The 12,803-nt window shown below is 46.6% G+C and overlaps 1 protein-coding gene across 10 annotated transcripts in view; it reads right to left on the bottom strand.

The window, feature by feature from the left end:
• Nucleotides 1–873: 873 nt before the first annotated feature.
• The window catches only part of AKAIN1 (A-kinase anchor inhibitor 1), a 50,999-nt gene continuing 39,069 nt past the window's right edge, over nt 874–12,803 (bottom strand). For 3 of the 10 annotated variants that reach the window (XR_006338141.1, XR_006338137.1, XR_006338142.1), the window contains exons 3-4: nt 3,885–3,959; nt 2,793–2,927 (exon numbers count right to left, since the gene is read on the bottom strand). Coding sequence is in view for 1 of the 10 variants with exons in the window: in XM_043888974.1 (XP_043744909.1) it covers nt 2,728–2,927 (200 nt within the window). In the remaining 9 variants the exon portion in view is untranslated. Of the gene's footprint in view, nt 2,928–3,884; nt 3,985–12,803 lie in introns of all 10 variants that reach the window. The other 7 variants (XR_006338143.1, XR_006338138.1, XR_006338144.1 and 4 more) reach the window with 3 other exon arrangements.

Consider the following 12,803-nt stretch of genomic DNA (forward strand, 5'->3'; position numbering starts at 1 on the left):
CAGGCAAAGCCCAAGACAAAGAGCTGAACATACAGAGTTGGGAGGTCCATGTGCATTTTACCATCTATTAAGCCAGGGAGGTAAAGGGCATGAAATACATATTCCCGCTAATTCCAGTACTTTTGCCTGGAAAATCCCATGGACAGAGGAGCCTGGCGGGCTGCAGTCCATGGGGTCGCAGAGAGTCAGACATGACTGAGCACACACACACACAATGAATTCCTAGGACCAAAAGCTTTGTGCTGGCTTGTGATCATAACCAAGGGGAAGGCCCCCTCCAAATGAAGTTCTCTTGGCTCCTTTAAAACCTCGTAAGTTTATACGGAGACAGATATAAGGAGAAGTTTATCAGATTCATTTATCTTTATGGCTGAGTTTTCTTGTGTGTTCACTCAGTTGTGTCCAACTCTTTGCAATCCCAAGGACTATAATCCACCAGGCTCCTCTGTCCATGGGACTCTCCAGGCAAGAATACTGGAGTGGTTGCCATTTCCTTAGGATTCTGCTAATATGGCACCTACCTGTCGAGTGCAGTGACAGATAAACTTTCTCTTCTCCTTCCAAGAACATATCAGTATCTCTGTTCCTTGCTGTAGACTTTCCATCTCAGAAAGACCATGAAACACACCTGGCTTCCAAACCTACTTACCTTCACTTCCTGAGATCAAAAGGTCACACACAAGCTTTTTTGCTTCTGCCTCAGGAACCTGCATTCCACAGCTGTGTTCAGACAGGGTCAGTGATGGCCTATTAAGAAATGCTTTCAGGATCCCAGAATCTAGAGGTTTGGAAAACAGCCTTGGGATGCCTCGTGGACCCATATGAAAGGAGCCAAACAGTAGGGTGAAGAAAACTTGGCTTAAAATGACAACATGTTTCAAAGCTGGGTATATTTTATTTATAAATAACATTTAGATACAGAGGTTAATCAGAGATTCTCCAAGATCCCCCAGAGTATTAGCACAGACACACCAGAGGGGAAAGAGAGCATGTTTATGGGTTTCTGCCATCTGGCAGCTAAACCCAAGGCTGGTTCTATCCAGACATCTCACTAGACAGAGGGCCAGATCACTTGCAAACTACAAGCATTGGATTTATTTTTTCAATCGTGGATACTCCTGACTCAGTTCCCTTAATACCTTCATTCCTATTATCTAGGTTGTACAATTTATATTCCATCCATTATATGACTTCGACTTAAACTTGTTCTTCAACTGTCATGAGTATTACAGAAAATTATGAATAAACCACATTTGAAGGTTAACCCCTCTGCTCCCTCCCTAATCATTCTCCCTGTGAATTTATTCCATCACATTCCACATGGTGTGAGAGCGTCTAACAGAACTGATGAGACACTGTTCTCATTCATTTCTCAACAGTATCCATTCTGGAAAGTGTAAATAGTGGGATTTTAGAAGTCTGTCAATATCAGTCACACTTCATTCTCTGGTACTTTGCTTTTTAAAAAACCGTCAGATGTAGACATTGACACTCCGAAGCCCAAAAGTTTCTAACAAAGGTCAGACTCTTCCTCTGTTCGCGGTAGCACCGACTCAGTAACTGTCGGGGAGCCCAGGAAATAGGCCTGCAAGGACACAGAAGGCTGTGTGGCCCCCACGTGGGAGGGGAGCAGAAGTCATTCTGTTGCCACACAGGTGGCTTCATTCATTTGCACACATACATTCCCATGACTGCATTCACAACATGGTCACTTTGCTGATCCCACTGTATTTTCACATTTCAGAGAGTTGAGAAAATGATTTTTCCCATTTTATGTGTCATTCATTCCAGATAGGTGTGATATTCATAGTCTCATAAAACAAAAATCTAATTTGTGGATGGGAAAAGAAAAGTTCCTGTTAGCAAAGTACTAGTGTGTATGCATAGTCTGATGGCCACACAACATTTATAAGGCCTCAGAGCTCCTTCCGAGGACCCCGCATCCCATAATCAGACCCCAGGGCATCTCAGGATGGAATCTACAATTCCAGCTGCTCTTCACTCATGCACTTAGGTTCACCTGTCTTACTTTCATTGTGAAATAGGAAAAAGAAATCTGTAATATTTCGCAAGGCTTTCTGCACAGGGAGAAAATATCAACTATCAAACAATTGAGAGAATTGAGACTGAGTTCTTGAAAATCTAAATTCTTCTTCTTTTTTTTTTTTTTTTTTTACAAAATAATATAAATGCATGCCTCTGTGAGATCCTGAGGGACTTAGAATTTGCCTTTTCTTAATATGATCTTGGGCCTGACCCCACTTTATTAAAGCCTTCAGTTCCATATTTGAGGAGGACTGCAATGCCCTTCCCTCACCTCTCCAGCAAGCCTTGTTTAAATATGGTAAAGATCACAGTAGGGCACTCGGTGCTTCAGCAGAAAGAACTGGTAAGTTAAGTTACAGGAAGAATGCATACAAGGCCAAATAAACAAGACAGAACCATTTTTTTAAAAAGAACTTTAGAAATGAATTGTGCTGCAAAACTACATCTGTAATGGCAGTGTCTTGCCTGCCTGACTATTTCAGAGGCACTGCATTAATATAAACAGAGCTATCTAATGCACTTTCCAGGACAGTGCCCTTCGGCCAAGGGCTAGCTCGAATTCATCCTACTGCTAGGCGTGAATGACTCTTCGGTTTGCTAACCGGCAACTTTTCTGGTGACGCATCCTACACTTCCAAAACGGCTGGGAACCAAGCGTGTGCTAAGAGCCCCGTCCACGTGTTACTTCTCGCGCTTCTTGGCGGCTTCCCCCGCGCCCAGGCGGAGGCTGCCACGGGCGGTGTCGCCGGCCCTGGCGTCCCTCCTCCGGCTCTGGCTCTCCCGGGAGACCTGCTGCACGGCCCGCAGGATGGCATTCTGCACGATCCGTCTGCTGGCGGTCTGCAGCTTTGCCTCGTCAGGCTCACTTCCAGGCTTCTCACCTGGCCAAGGACAGAAAGGGAGGGGAAAGCACAAGGTTCATTTGTGGTGGGGGTGGAGGGGGGTGGTTAAACAGGCCAGGGCTAGTAGGGAAAAAGAGGCTACTAAATAAGATCTCTAGGGGGCCCACCGAGTTAGTTGCAAGGAGCCCTGCACAGCAGGGGCTTCCCTGGCGGCTCTGACAATAAAGAATCCGCCTGCAATGCAGGAGACCCGGGTTTAAAACCTGGGCTGGGAAGATTCCCTGGAGAAGGAAATGGCAACCCACTCCAGTATTCTTGCCTGGAGAATTCCACAGACAGAGGAGTCCAGTGGGTTAGAATCCATGGGGTTGCAAAGAGTCTGGCACGACTGAGGACCTAACACATAACACTCTTGTCTCCCCATCTCCCTTTCCAGCAGAATCGCCATGGGTCTTCCCCAGTGATGCACCCAAATTCTACTCCCATCCTCCCAGCATCCTCTGGAGGTTCTGCTCCTCCAGGTTCCCACGGGAGCCTGCCTCCTTCCATCTCCCTGCTCTGTCGCTTCTGACTGCATCGCCCTCAGCTGCATGTTGTTATTCAGTCGCTCAGTCATGTCCCACTCTCTACGACCCCACGGCCTGCAGCACGCCAGGCTCCCCTCTCCTTCACTGTCTCCCGGAGTTTGCTCAAACTCATGTCCATTGAGTCAGTATGCCATCTCATCAACCATCTCATCTTCGGTCACCCCCTTCTCCTCCTTCCCTCAATCTTCCCCAGCATCAGAGTCTTTTCCAATGAGTCGGCTCTTCACATCAAGCGGCCAAAGTATTGCATGAGTGGAGCTTATTAATACAGACCCCCTCTGGGGCTGGAAGGAAGCCAAAGGGAAAAGGAAGGGCAGGGAGTTTCCTTTGGAGGAATCATTGCAGACCCTGCAAACATCACTCTGCTCACATTTTACTGGGGGAAACGGAGCCATGTGGCCACACTTACCACACAGAAGACCACAAATCCAGTCACCAACCAGATAGCCATGTGCCCAGCTTTTGACTCAGGGAGGCTCTGTCGCTAAAACAAAGAAGTGATGACTTCCCTGCAACAGCAAGGCTAAGGTGAAAAGCAAGAAGATGTACACTGGCAGCAGGTCCCTTCCAACCCTCAGGGAGACTGGCCTATGACCACCAAACAGCATAACTGCGTGGGCAGACAACGAAGCACAAAGGTTCAGGGGTGCTCCTAGAAAGATTATCTCAGCCAAACCAGATCTGCGTGAATTCTCAAATGATCCTTGTGTGAAGTGACTTTTCACTCTTTGGGTGGAGGACAGAAGGCTCTAAGGGTAAGAGGAGGATGAGTTCTTAACAAGAGACAGAGAAAAGAAAATCTACTCTGAATTTAGCTGTGACCTAACATCCAAGCTAAATCGTCTTCCCCTCGCTTATCCACTATGAAGAGAAACTGATTAAGAAGTCAGAGGCAGTCTGTGACGGGGGATCCCTTTGGGGACTTGCAAGGTGGGCTTAACCTTAACTGCCCTCATCGCCACTCTGCTCTGGGTCAGGAATTTCTACCTGTGGCACAGCATGTGGGGCAAAAAGAGGTGCAATGAGCCCAAACAGAGAAAGAGAAGGATGAAGATGAGGGTAAAAGCCACTCAGAGCACTAAGAAAGGAAATGCAAAACAAGAAGTTATATACGGAACCACGAAAGACTCCAAATAGCCAAAGAAGTTCTGAGAAAGAAGAATAAAGCGGGTAGGGGAGGGGTCACATTTCCTGATTTCAAGCTATTTTATAAACACTACAGTAATCAAAACCATATGGTGCTGGCATAAAAACAGACATGTAGACCAGTGGAACAGAAGAGAGAGCCCAGAAATAAACCCATGCATATATGGTCAACTAGTATTTCACAGTGGAGCAAAGAATACTCAATAGATGAAAGACAGTCTCTTCAGTAAATGGTGCTGGGAACATGGATGGACTCAGGCAGTGTCATACTGAGTGAAGTAAGTCAGATAGAGGAGAAATATCATAGGACATCCCTTATATGTGGAGTCTAAAAAGAAATGATACAAATGAACTTACTTACAAAACAGAAAGAAACTCACAGACTTAGAAAATGAACTTATGGCTGCCAGGGGAGGGGACAGTTAAGGACTCTGGGAAGGTCATGTACACAATGCTATATTCAAAACGGATCCCCAACAAGGACCTACTGTACACTACATGGAACTCTGCCCAACGTCAGGTGGCAGCCTGGATGGGAGCGGAGCTTGGGGGAGAATGGGTACGTGTATATGTATTGCTGAGTCCCTTCACTGTTCACCTGAAATTGTCACAACAATGTTAACCAGCTACACCCCAACACAAAATAAAAAGTTGAGAAAATAAAATTTTTTAAATGGTGCTGGAAAAATCAGATATTCACATGTAAAAGAATGAAACTAGGCCCTATCTCATACCACTCACAAAAATTAACTCAAAATGTATTAAAGATTTAGATATAAGACCTGAAACCATACAATTCTAAAAGAAAACATAGAGGGGAAAAGCTTCCTGACAAGGGTCTTGGCAGCAAATTTATGGCTAGACACCTACATGACAAACACACAAGAAGGCAGAGCCGCACTGGAAACCCTCAGTTTTGCCCTTTACTTACATGCGTGAAACTTACTTGAAATTAATGAATCACCTACAGGTTGCAGGTGGCCTACGCCTCGTGTTAAATGATGTAAACGTCCGCTAGCCTACTTAGCATTTACCAAATCGTTTTGGTATTTCACAAAAGATGATGAATCGATTTAATTAGCTTTAAACTCGAAACGCCCAATATAAACACGCTGAAATCAAGAAATCGAGATGTGGCTAAATATGTCTTCAGCGTCTTTCCACCCTGAACGGTAACCCACTGCCCCATCCCCCGACACGCAGTCAGGCATCCATCCCTGTGGTCAGTTTCGGGAGAGACCCCACCTACCCCGTGGGGCTGGCCTCTGGAAGGCTGTCCTGAGCCCTCTTGTTCGCCCCCTCCCCTCAGATCCTGCTGTTCCACCGGGCACCTCCCCCGCCCACCGGAAGTCACCAGAGGACCTCAAGTGCAAGGTGGTTGGTTAATAACTGGTCTTAATTCCCTATTTATATCCATCAAAACCATGCTTCCAAGGACTTTAGGAATATCCTTCTGATAAAAATGTACACTGTTTTTTCCCCTAAGAACCTAAGTGTCATTTGCCTCTATGACATTAACCCTATTATATATTCCAGTTTGGTGGATTTTGGAAAAGGTCAGTGTTGCCATTTTGGGGGCCGAATCCGATTAGTGATTTTCCCTGGATCGCACAGAGCCGGTGGTAAAGGCTGTATAAGAAGCAGCATCTCTAGCTGTCGCCTTTCCCCACTGGGTCACTAAACATGCAAATTGCAGACATCCCCATCAGGGAAGCTCTGCTTTTGCTTTTTGTCATACACACACACGGGGGGGGGGGGGGGGGGAGAGCTTTTCACTTGAGGAAACTGAGGCAGGAAAAAATGCTTGTGAAAATGCCACTTCAGAAATGTGTTAGGTATTTAATATTCTGAACACTTGGATAACAAATAACTCCATCAAGACTGGGTTGTGAGTTCAGAGAGACCCAAAAGGCTGTTCTGATCTCCACATGGATTTCTGCAAAATTCAGCTACAAGTTTCCCTCCTTTCACCCCAAAGATGCAGGAAACCAAGTCCTCCAGCCCCCACTTTCTTGCAGTGAGCAGCAGCTCTAGAATTTCTGTGCAGGAGAGATTCAGAAGGGGCAATGCAGAGGAACAGGGAAACCGAGAGTCTGACTCCAAACTAGGGTATATGACACTTTTCACAAGAATGGAAAGATGTCCATCCCCCACATGTCCGTCCCTCCAACAGCATGGGGTGGGAGGGACAGAGCACCCTGTGACAGCCACCCCGCTCTTCTCATCAGCTCATTTCTCACGAGAGGCCATGTCACCCACTGCCCCTCCTCCCCTCCCGGAGCCCCCAAACGACCCCAGCTGGCCCAGCCTGTGGGCTCCTGCAGTCCCCCACCCCAGGGATGTGCCAGGAAAGGAGGGCAGGTAGGGTTACGGATGACCACTCCAGGGACACGGGAGCCAGGTACGAAGGGGACAGGAAAGGTAAGGACCATGTGAACCCATGTGTTTAAAAAGGTGACATCCCAGGCCCGAAGCAGAACAAACTTGGGGATGGTGGGGAACTAGAACTCTCCTCTCTCTAGGAGCCAGGTCCGTACCCCAGGGGTTCCCTCCGCCCCCAGAGGCTCAGCTCCCCCCACCGCCCCTCCAGCGGGGCCGGCTGGGTTCTGCGGCCTCTGCTGCCCCCTGGTGGCCACTCCTGGGGTTGCTGCAGAGCGGGATGGAATGTCCGTAGACAGAGGGCTGTCTGCCCTGCTACCCAGATGGGCTGTGGGTGTGTACACGAATGTCTGTATGTGTGAATGTGTGTGTGAATGTGTAGCTGTGTCAGTGTGTAACTGTGTGTGTGAGTGTTGTCAGGGGAAACCTTTGAGACAAGACTGTGGTTTCATTTTATCACACACACAGAATCACCAACGCATCCACGGTGCTTTCTGGTCACAGAAACCCTCTGTGCTATGCTTAGTCATTCACTCGTGTCCGACCCCATGGACTGTAGCCCGCCAGGCTCCTCTGCCCATGGGGATTCTCCAGGCAAGAATATTGGAGTGGGTTGCCATGCCCTCCTCCAGGGGATCTTCCCAACTCAGGGATGGAACCCAGGTCTCCCGCATTACAGGCAGATTCTTAACGTCTGAGCCACCAGGGAAGCATGAAGCCATTTATAGTTTGTCCTTCCGTGAGCTCTGGAGCAGCTAGAAACACAGTCCAGAGGTTTCCTGTCCTCATTCATATGAGAATTGCTTGACCAAATTACCAGCTCTCGTAAATATTTAATGAAAGGTTCTGAGTTCCTGGGCAAAACTAGGCGCACACTCTCCCTTTCTAATCAAGATGGAAAGGGGAGAGGGAGGCAGAGGAGGAAGGAAGGAGAGAGGAAAGCGGGCAGGAAGGAGCTGATCCTCGCTCTCTGCGTGCCTTCAGAGGAATCCTTAAAAAACAGAGACAAAAATCCTCTCGTACTGTCCTCCTTAAAGATGAACAGCATAATCCTCACAATCACCATTTTCTGCTAAAGAAGGAATCAAATTCCCAGCTGTGACAAGTTATCAGTGCAAGATTAGATTTTAATATTTTACCTAAATAATCTCTCAGTGGTAATTCTTCGTCCCGGGGGGATGGGCGTATACAGAAGGAGCCTGAGAAGGATAAGCAGAGGGGCACTGTGCTCTAACACAAAGTAAGATCTTTCTTACTCCCCTTGAAGGAGCAGCTCCCACCCTTTTGAAGACGATTCCACTGTCAGGTTAAAATATTTCACAGACCTCCTCATGCACAGCCCAGTGACAAAAAGAGGCTATGAACTGAGAAATGCTTTTTGATGAATGTGAATGTTATTCATCTCAACAGAAAAGGAGTTCTTGAGACTGTGTCTTCCAACCACAGGAAGTGGGAGCCACAGGCATGGGGTCCCCATCCCCTGAAACAGCGCCAAGGCCCCCTGGGTCCTTCTGGCTCCCACGTAAGCCGAGAGATGCCGGGAGCAGTGAAAAGCTGACAGATGTTATCTACAAATTCCGAATGGAGGAACACATGAAGGAGCTGAGACACAGTGTGGAACTAACCTTCCTCCACCCATCATCCAGCTCTACCCACTCCAAAGGGGCACCTGACCCCATGCAGCAATGTCCCACTCAGCTTTCTGACCTCAGCGTGGAGAAGAAAAGCCTTCCTTCCGGAGTAGCTCTTAGAAAATCTCCCATCAAGAGGGAATGAGTGAAGGAATAGCCATCAGGAATGAACCGACCACCCGTCTGCCAACGGTGGCCTGACCTACGCTGTTGGTTTGTCCCTCCTCACTAGACCATCAGCCCCAGGACACGACCCCATCTGTCCTGCTCACCCCTGACCCCGGAGCCCAGCCCTGGTCCACAGCGAACACTCAGGATCTGCCCAGTGAGGGACTGGCACCCCAGGCGCCCAGGTTCCGTTCTCCAACCTGTTCTGTCTCCTCCCTTCTCTCGGCTCCATTCATTCCCTGCTCTCGGCCGCCTCCACTCCCTTTTGCTGCTTCCCTGTGATAAAAGTCCAGCTCCGGAGGAAAGTGCCCGGGAGATGCCCTTCTGGCACCAGCCTCCATGCAGAAAGCACTCTGGCATGAGAATATCAGAAAGGCTGCTCCGATTTCCTGGCCACATCTAACCCGGTCAATCGCCACTTTGGAAATTTTACAGCAAGTTCCTCTCTGTCATTTCTAACCAGCCAGTTTTTCTCCTTTCTCTCCTCCTTTCCCATCCTGTTGGGCCCCTCTGTGTCAGTTCTCAGCACCCTCTGCTTGGTTCCAAATGCTTTTCAGACAAGGCAGTGTGGAAAGGCCCATCGGATGTTGCCGGGTGATTCTACTCCTATTGGCCAAGCGTCTGCCACAAAGACTCTCCAGGCGTTTGTCAAGCCCCTGAACCCTGCACACACCAGGCTCTAACGAATCAGTTCACACGCAGGCGCTGGGAGGCCACCAGCCTGTGCAGAGGCCCTGGCCTAGAAGCATGGGGTTAAGTCCACCTTTGGGCCTTTCTGAGCTCATAGGAACACGCCTCCCCTCAGTCAACATACACAGAAAGCTCTGATTTGCTTTTCAAGCAGAAGAGTGAGAAGGCAAGTCACCGTCGCTTCCTCTACAAACTGGACAAAGAAATAAGAGCGTGGCCTTCCTCAGAGATGATGTCGAGTCTCCCTTAGGGCAGCAATCTAGTAGATGTGGCTTTTCTTTTATTCTGCGTTTTACAGAACCATGAGAATCTTGGCTCTTGTCACCGTGTTGGGGTTAATTAGAAAACAAGAACAGGTGGCTGGAAATAGAAAAGGAAGTGAAAGGCAAGATCAGATGCTTTATGTCTTTTTTTTTCTTCCCAGTGATATTTCAGAAGGAAGAGAGACCGAAGGAAAATAAACCCTGACGTGAGGAGCGGCTGTCAGACCCACGGAACATGTGTCTCACTCTGGGTCTCAGGGAGCCTTGGCGGTCAGCCTCGAAACCCCAAGTCAGGGCATAGCAAATGTACCACACGCTTGGTGCAAGAATCAGACTCAGAGAAAAGAAGAAAGGGAGGGAGGGAGAGACGAAGGGAGAGGGAAACAGTCCTGCTGAGGATGCAGATGAGCTACCCCAAAATAAAACCAAATTACTAAATTCCGATTGAAATTGCAGGCAGTGGCTGGAAAAGTTTCTACCAAGTATATCTCAGTCAAGCCATAGGCACTCTCAGGGTATCTCATTCCTCAATTAAATCTGATTTTTATATTAAATCTGATATATTATGCTTCAATAAAAATTTTTTTTTGATATTCAGAAATCATTTCAAAAGGCACTGTGAAAGGTACAGGATGAAGACCTTATATTATGTTTTAAAAATACAATCGATGGAAAAACTCCTTCTCATATACATGCTTGAAACTCTTTGTATGTTAAAGTCATGTTATCTTCTTGGCAGCTTTCAAGCTCTTTTTTCAATAGTTGATCAGCGTTAACAGACATGGATTAAAACGGATTCTAAGAAGTAAGAAAACTAGAAGATACACTCCCAAATCTCTGAATCATTAACAGGTAGAATATTTGCAAATGAGTTTTTAAAACGCTGGCAGATAATGTTAACAATATGTGTGTTCAGAAGGCTGAACAATATGACTCAGTATCTTTGGGATCCATCTGGTAGACTTATGGGAGTCACATAATGTACTGGGCAGTTTATTTAAAAAACCCAGTAGTACAACAATCAGGCCTTTTTAGAAAACTGGGAAAGGGGTAGAGGTTGTCATTCTACCAAATGAACAGAAAAGATGATACGCATTTGAATATATAGCATAGGCAGATATTACACCTGGAATATATTCTCTATTTGTGAATATATTTGGACTATATTCTCTGTGTGTAGAAAATTTACAGCAAAATGAAAAAAAGGATGGTTGGGGGAAAAACAACAACTCATATTTTAATTTTAAATTCACATGGAAAAAAACAGAAAATAAATGTACATGGAAATGATTTTATGTAAAATCATGTTAACCCAGGGAGGAGGAATAAATTAATCCCAGCAAGATGACAGAAATATATTACCTATTAGTGCCTATTAGTGCCTACTTTTATCACAAGTTCATTTGCCTTTACATAATAGAATTCGGTGAAGTTGTAAGTGAAAAAGTGACAGGTGCTCAGTCGTGCCTGACTGTGACCCCATGGACTGTAGCCCACCAGGGTCCTCTGTCCAAGGAATCCTCCAGGCAAGAATACTGGAGTGGGCAGCCATTCCCTTCGCCAGGGGATCTTCCCCAGCCAGTGATTGAACCCGGGTCTCCTGCATGCAGGCAGATTTTTTACCATCTGAGCCACCAGGGAAGAGGGAAGCCCTTCTGTGAAGTTGAGGAGTAAGTATTTCACTGCTTGTGACTGATGCTGAAGCGGAGGCTCCAATACTTTTGTTAGGGGAAGCACACTAATTGAAACAGCCCACCCTGGCCAGGCACCATAGTAACCATTTGCATGAGTTGTTTTATGGCAGGAGATCCTGATACGGAATACGGAACTAATAAGCCACCACCAGCCGGAAGAGTTCGGGAAAGATCGAGAGGAGACACTACCTGTCCGTCCACTTCCCAGAATCCCTCTTGCTAGCATCCATCTTGGCTGAGCGATGCGTGGGCCACCAGGAAAGACTCTGAATTAGAATGATTGGCCAAAGACCACCCGGAAACTAATCCCATCACCATAAAACCCAAAACTGCGAGCCACGCGGCAGAGTAGTTCTCCTAGGTTCCCTTACCTACTGCTCTCCACCCGGGTGCCCTTTCCAATAAAATCTCTTGCTTTGTCAGCACGTGTCTCCTCGGACAATTCTTTTCCAAGTGTTAGACAAGAGCCCAACTTCGGGCCCTGGAAGGGGGTCCCCCTTCCTACAACACTTTGGCTACCTGATGCAAAGAGCTGACTCACTGGAAAAGACCCTGATGTCAGAAAAGATTGAGGGCAGGAGGAGAAGGGGGCAACAGATGATGAGATGGTTGGATGGCATCACTGACTCAGTGGACATGAGTTTGAGCAAACTCCAGGAGATAGTGAACGACAGGGAAGCCTGGAGTGCTGTAGTTCATGGGGTTGCAAAGAGTCAGACACAACTCAGCAACTGAGCAAACAAAAAACAACACAATTTAGAGCCACTGGTGGTTTCAGATATATTAAAATTTTGTACTTATTTTACTAAATGAATTTTTCATTCACTCAAAAGAAAATTAACTCAGGAAAAGCAAGTGAAAAATGTGTATCTAACTTCCCCTTCATTATCTCTAATTCAATGAACTCAACTGTTTTGCACTGAGCACTCACTGGTTGAAAGTGACCTTGGCTAATCCTCAGTCTCCACCCAGTGCTCCAGATAACCAGCTGATTCTCAGAAAAAGAAGTCTGCATTTCCTACAAGGCAGAACCCACACTGGGCGTTGATAAAGGTCTGATATGCAAAGCCAGCTCTACTCCTAAGCTACTGAGTAACTTGACACAATTCACTTGACCTATCTGGGTTCAACCTTCCTTTTCTAAAAATCCTCTCATATTCAGAATTGTAAAATGTGCTATGCAATTACTGTGATTAGCTATTATTTTCATGGCTTTTAAACTATGTGACTTTTAGTAAATCAATTAGAATGTACACAGTATCCAGAAAGATTATAAGCATCTATTAGTGAGAAGATTCCCTGAACTAAATAATTACCTAAATTACCTAAAGTGTCCCAAGTCCTCCTCCAAACTAAG

This window comes from Cervus elaphus, chromosome 27 (genome assembly GCF_910594005.1).
Source record: "Cervus elaphus chromosome 27, mCerEla1.1, whole genome shotgun sequence".
NCBI classification, from domain to species: Eukaryota; Metazoa; Chordata; class Mammalia; order Artiodactyla; family Cervidae; genus Cervus; species Cervus elaphus.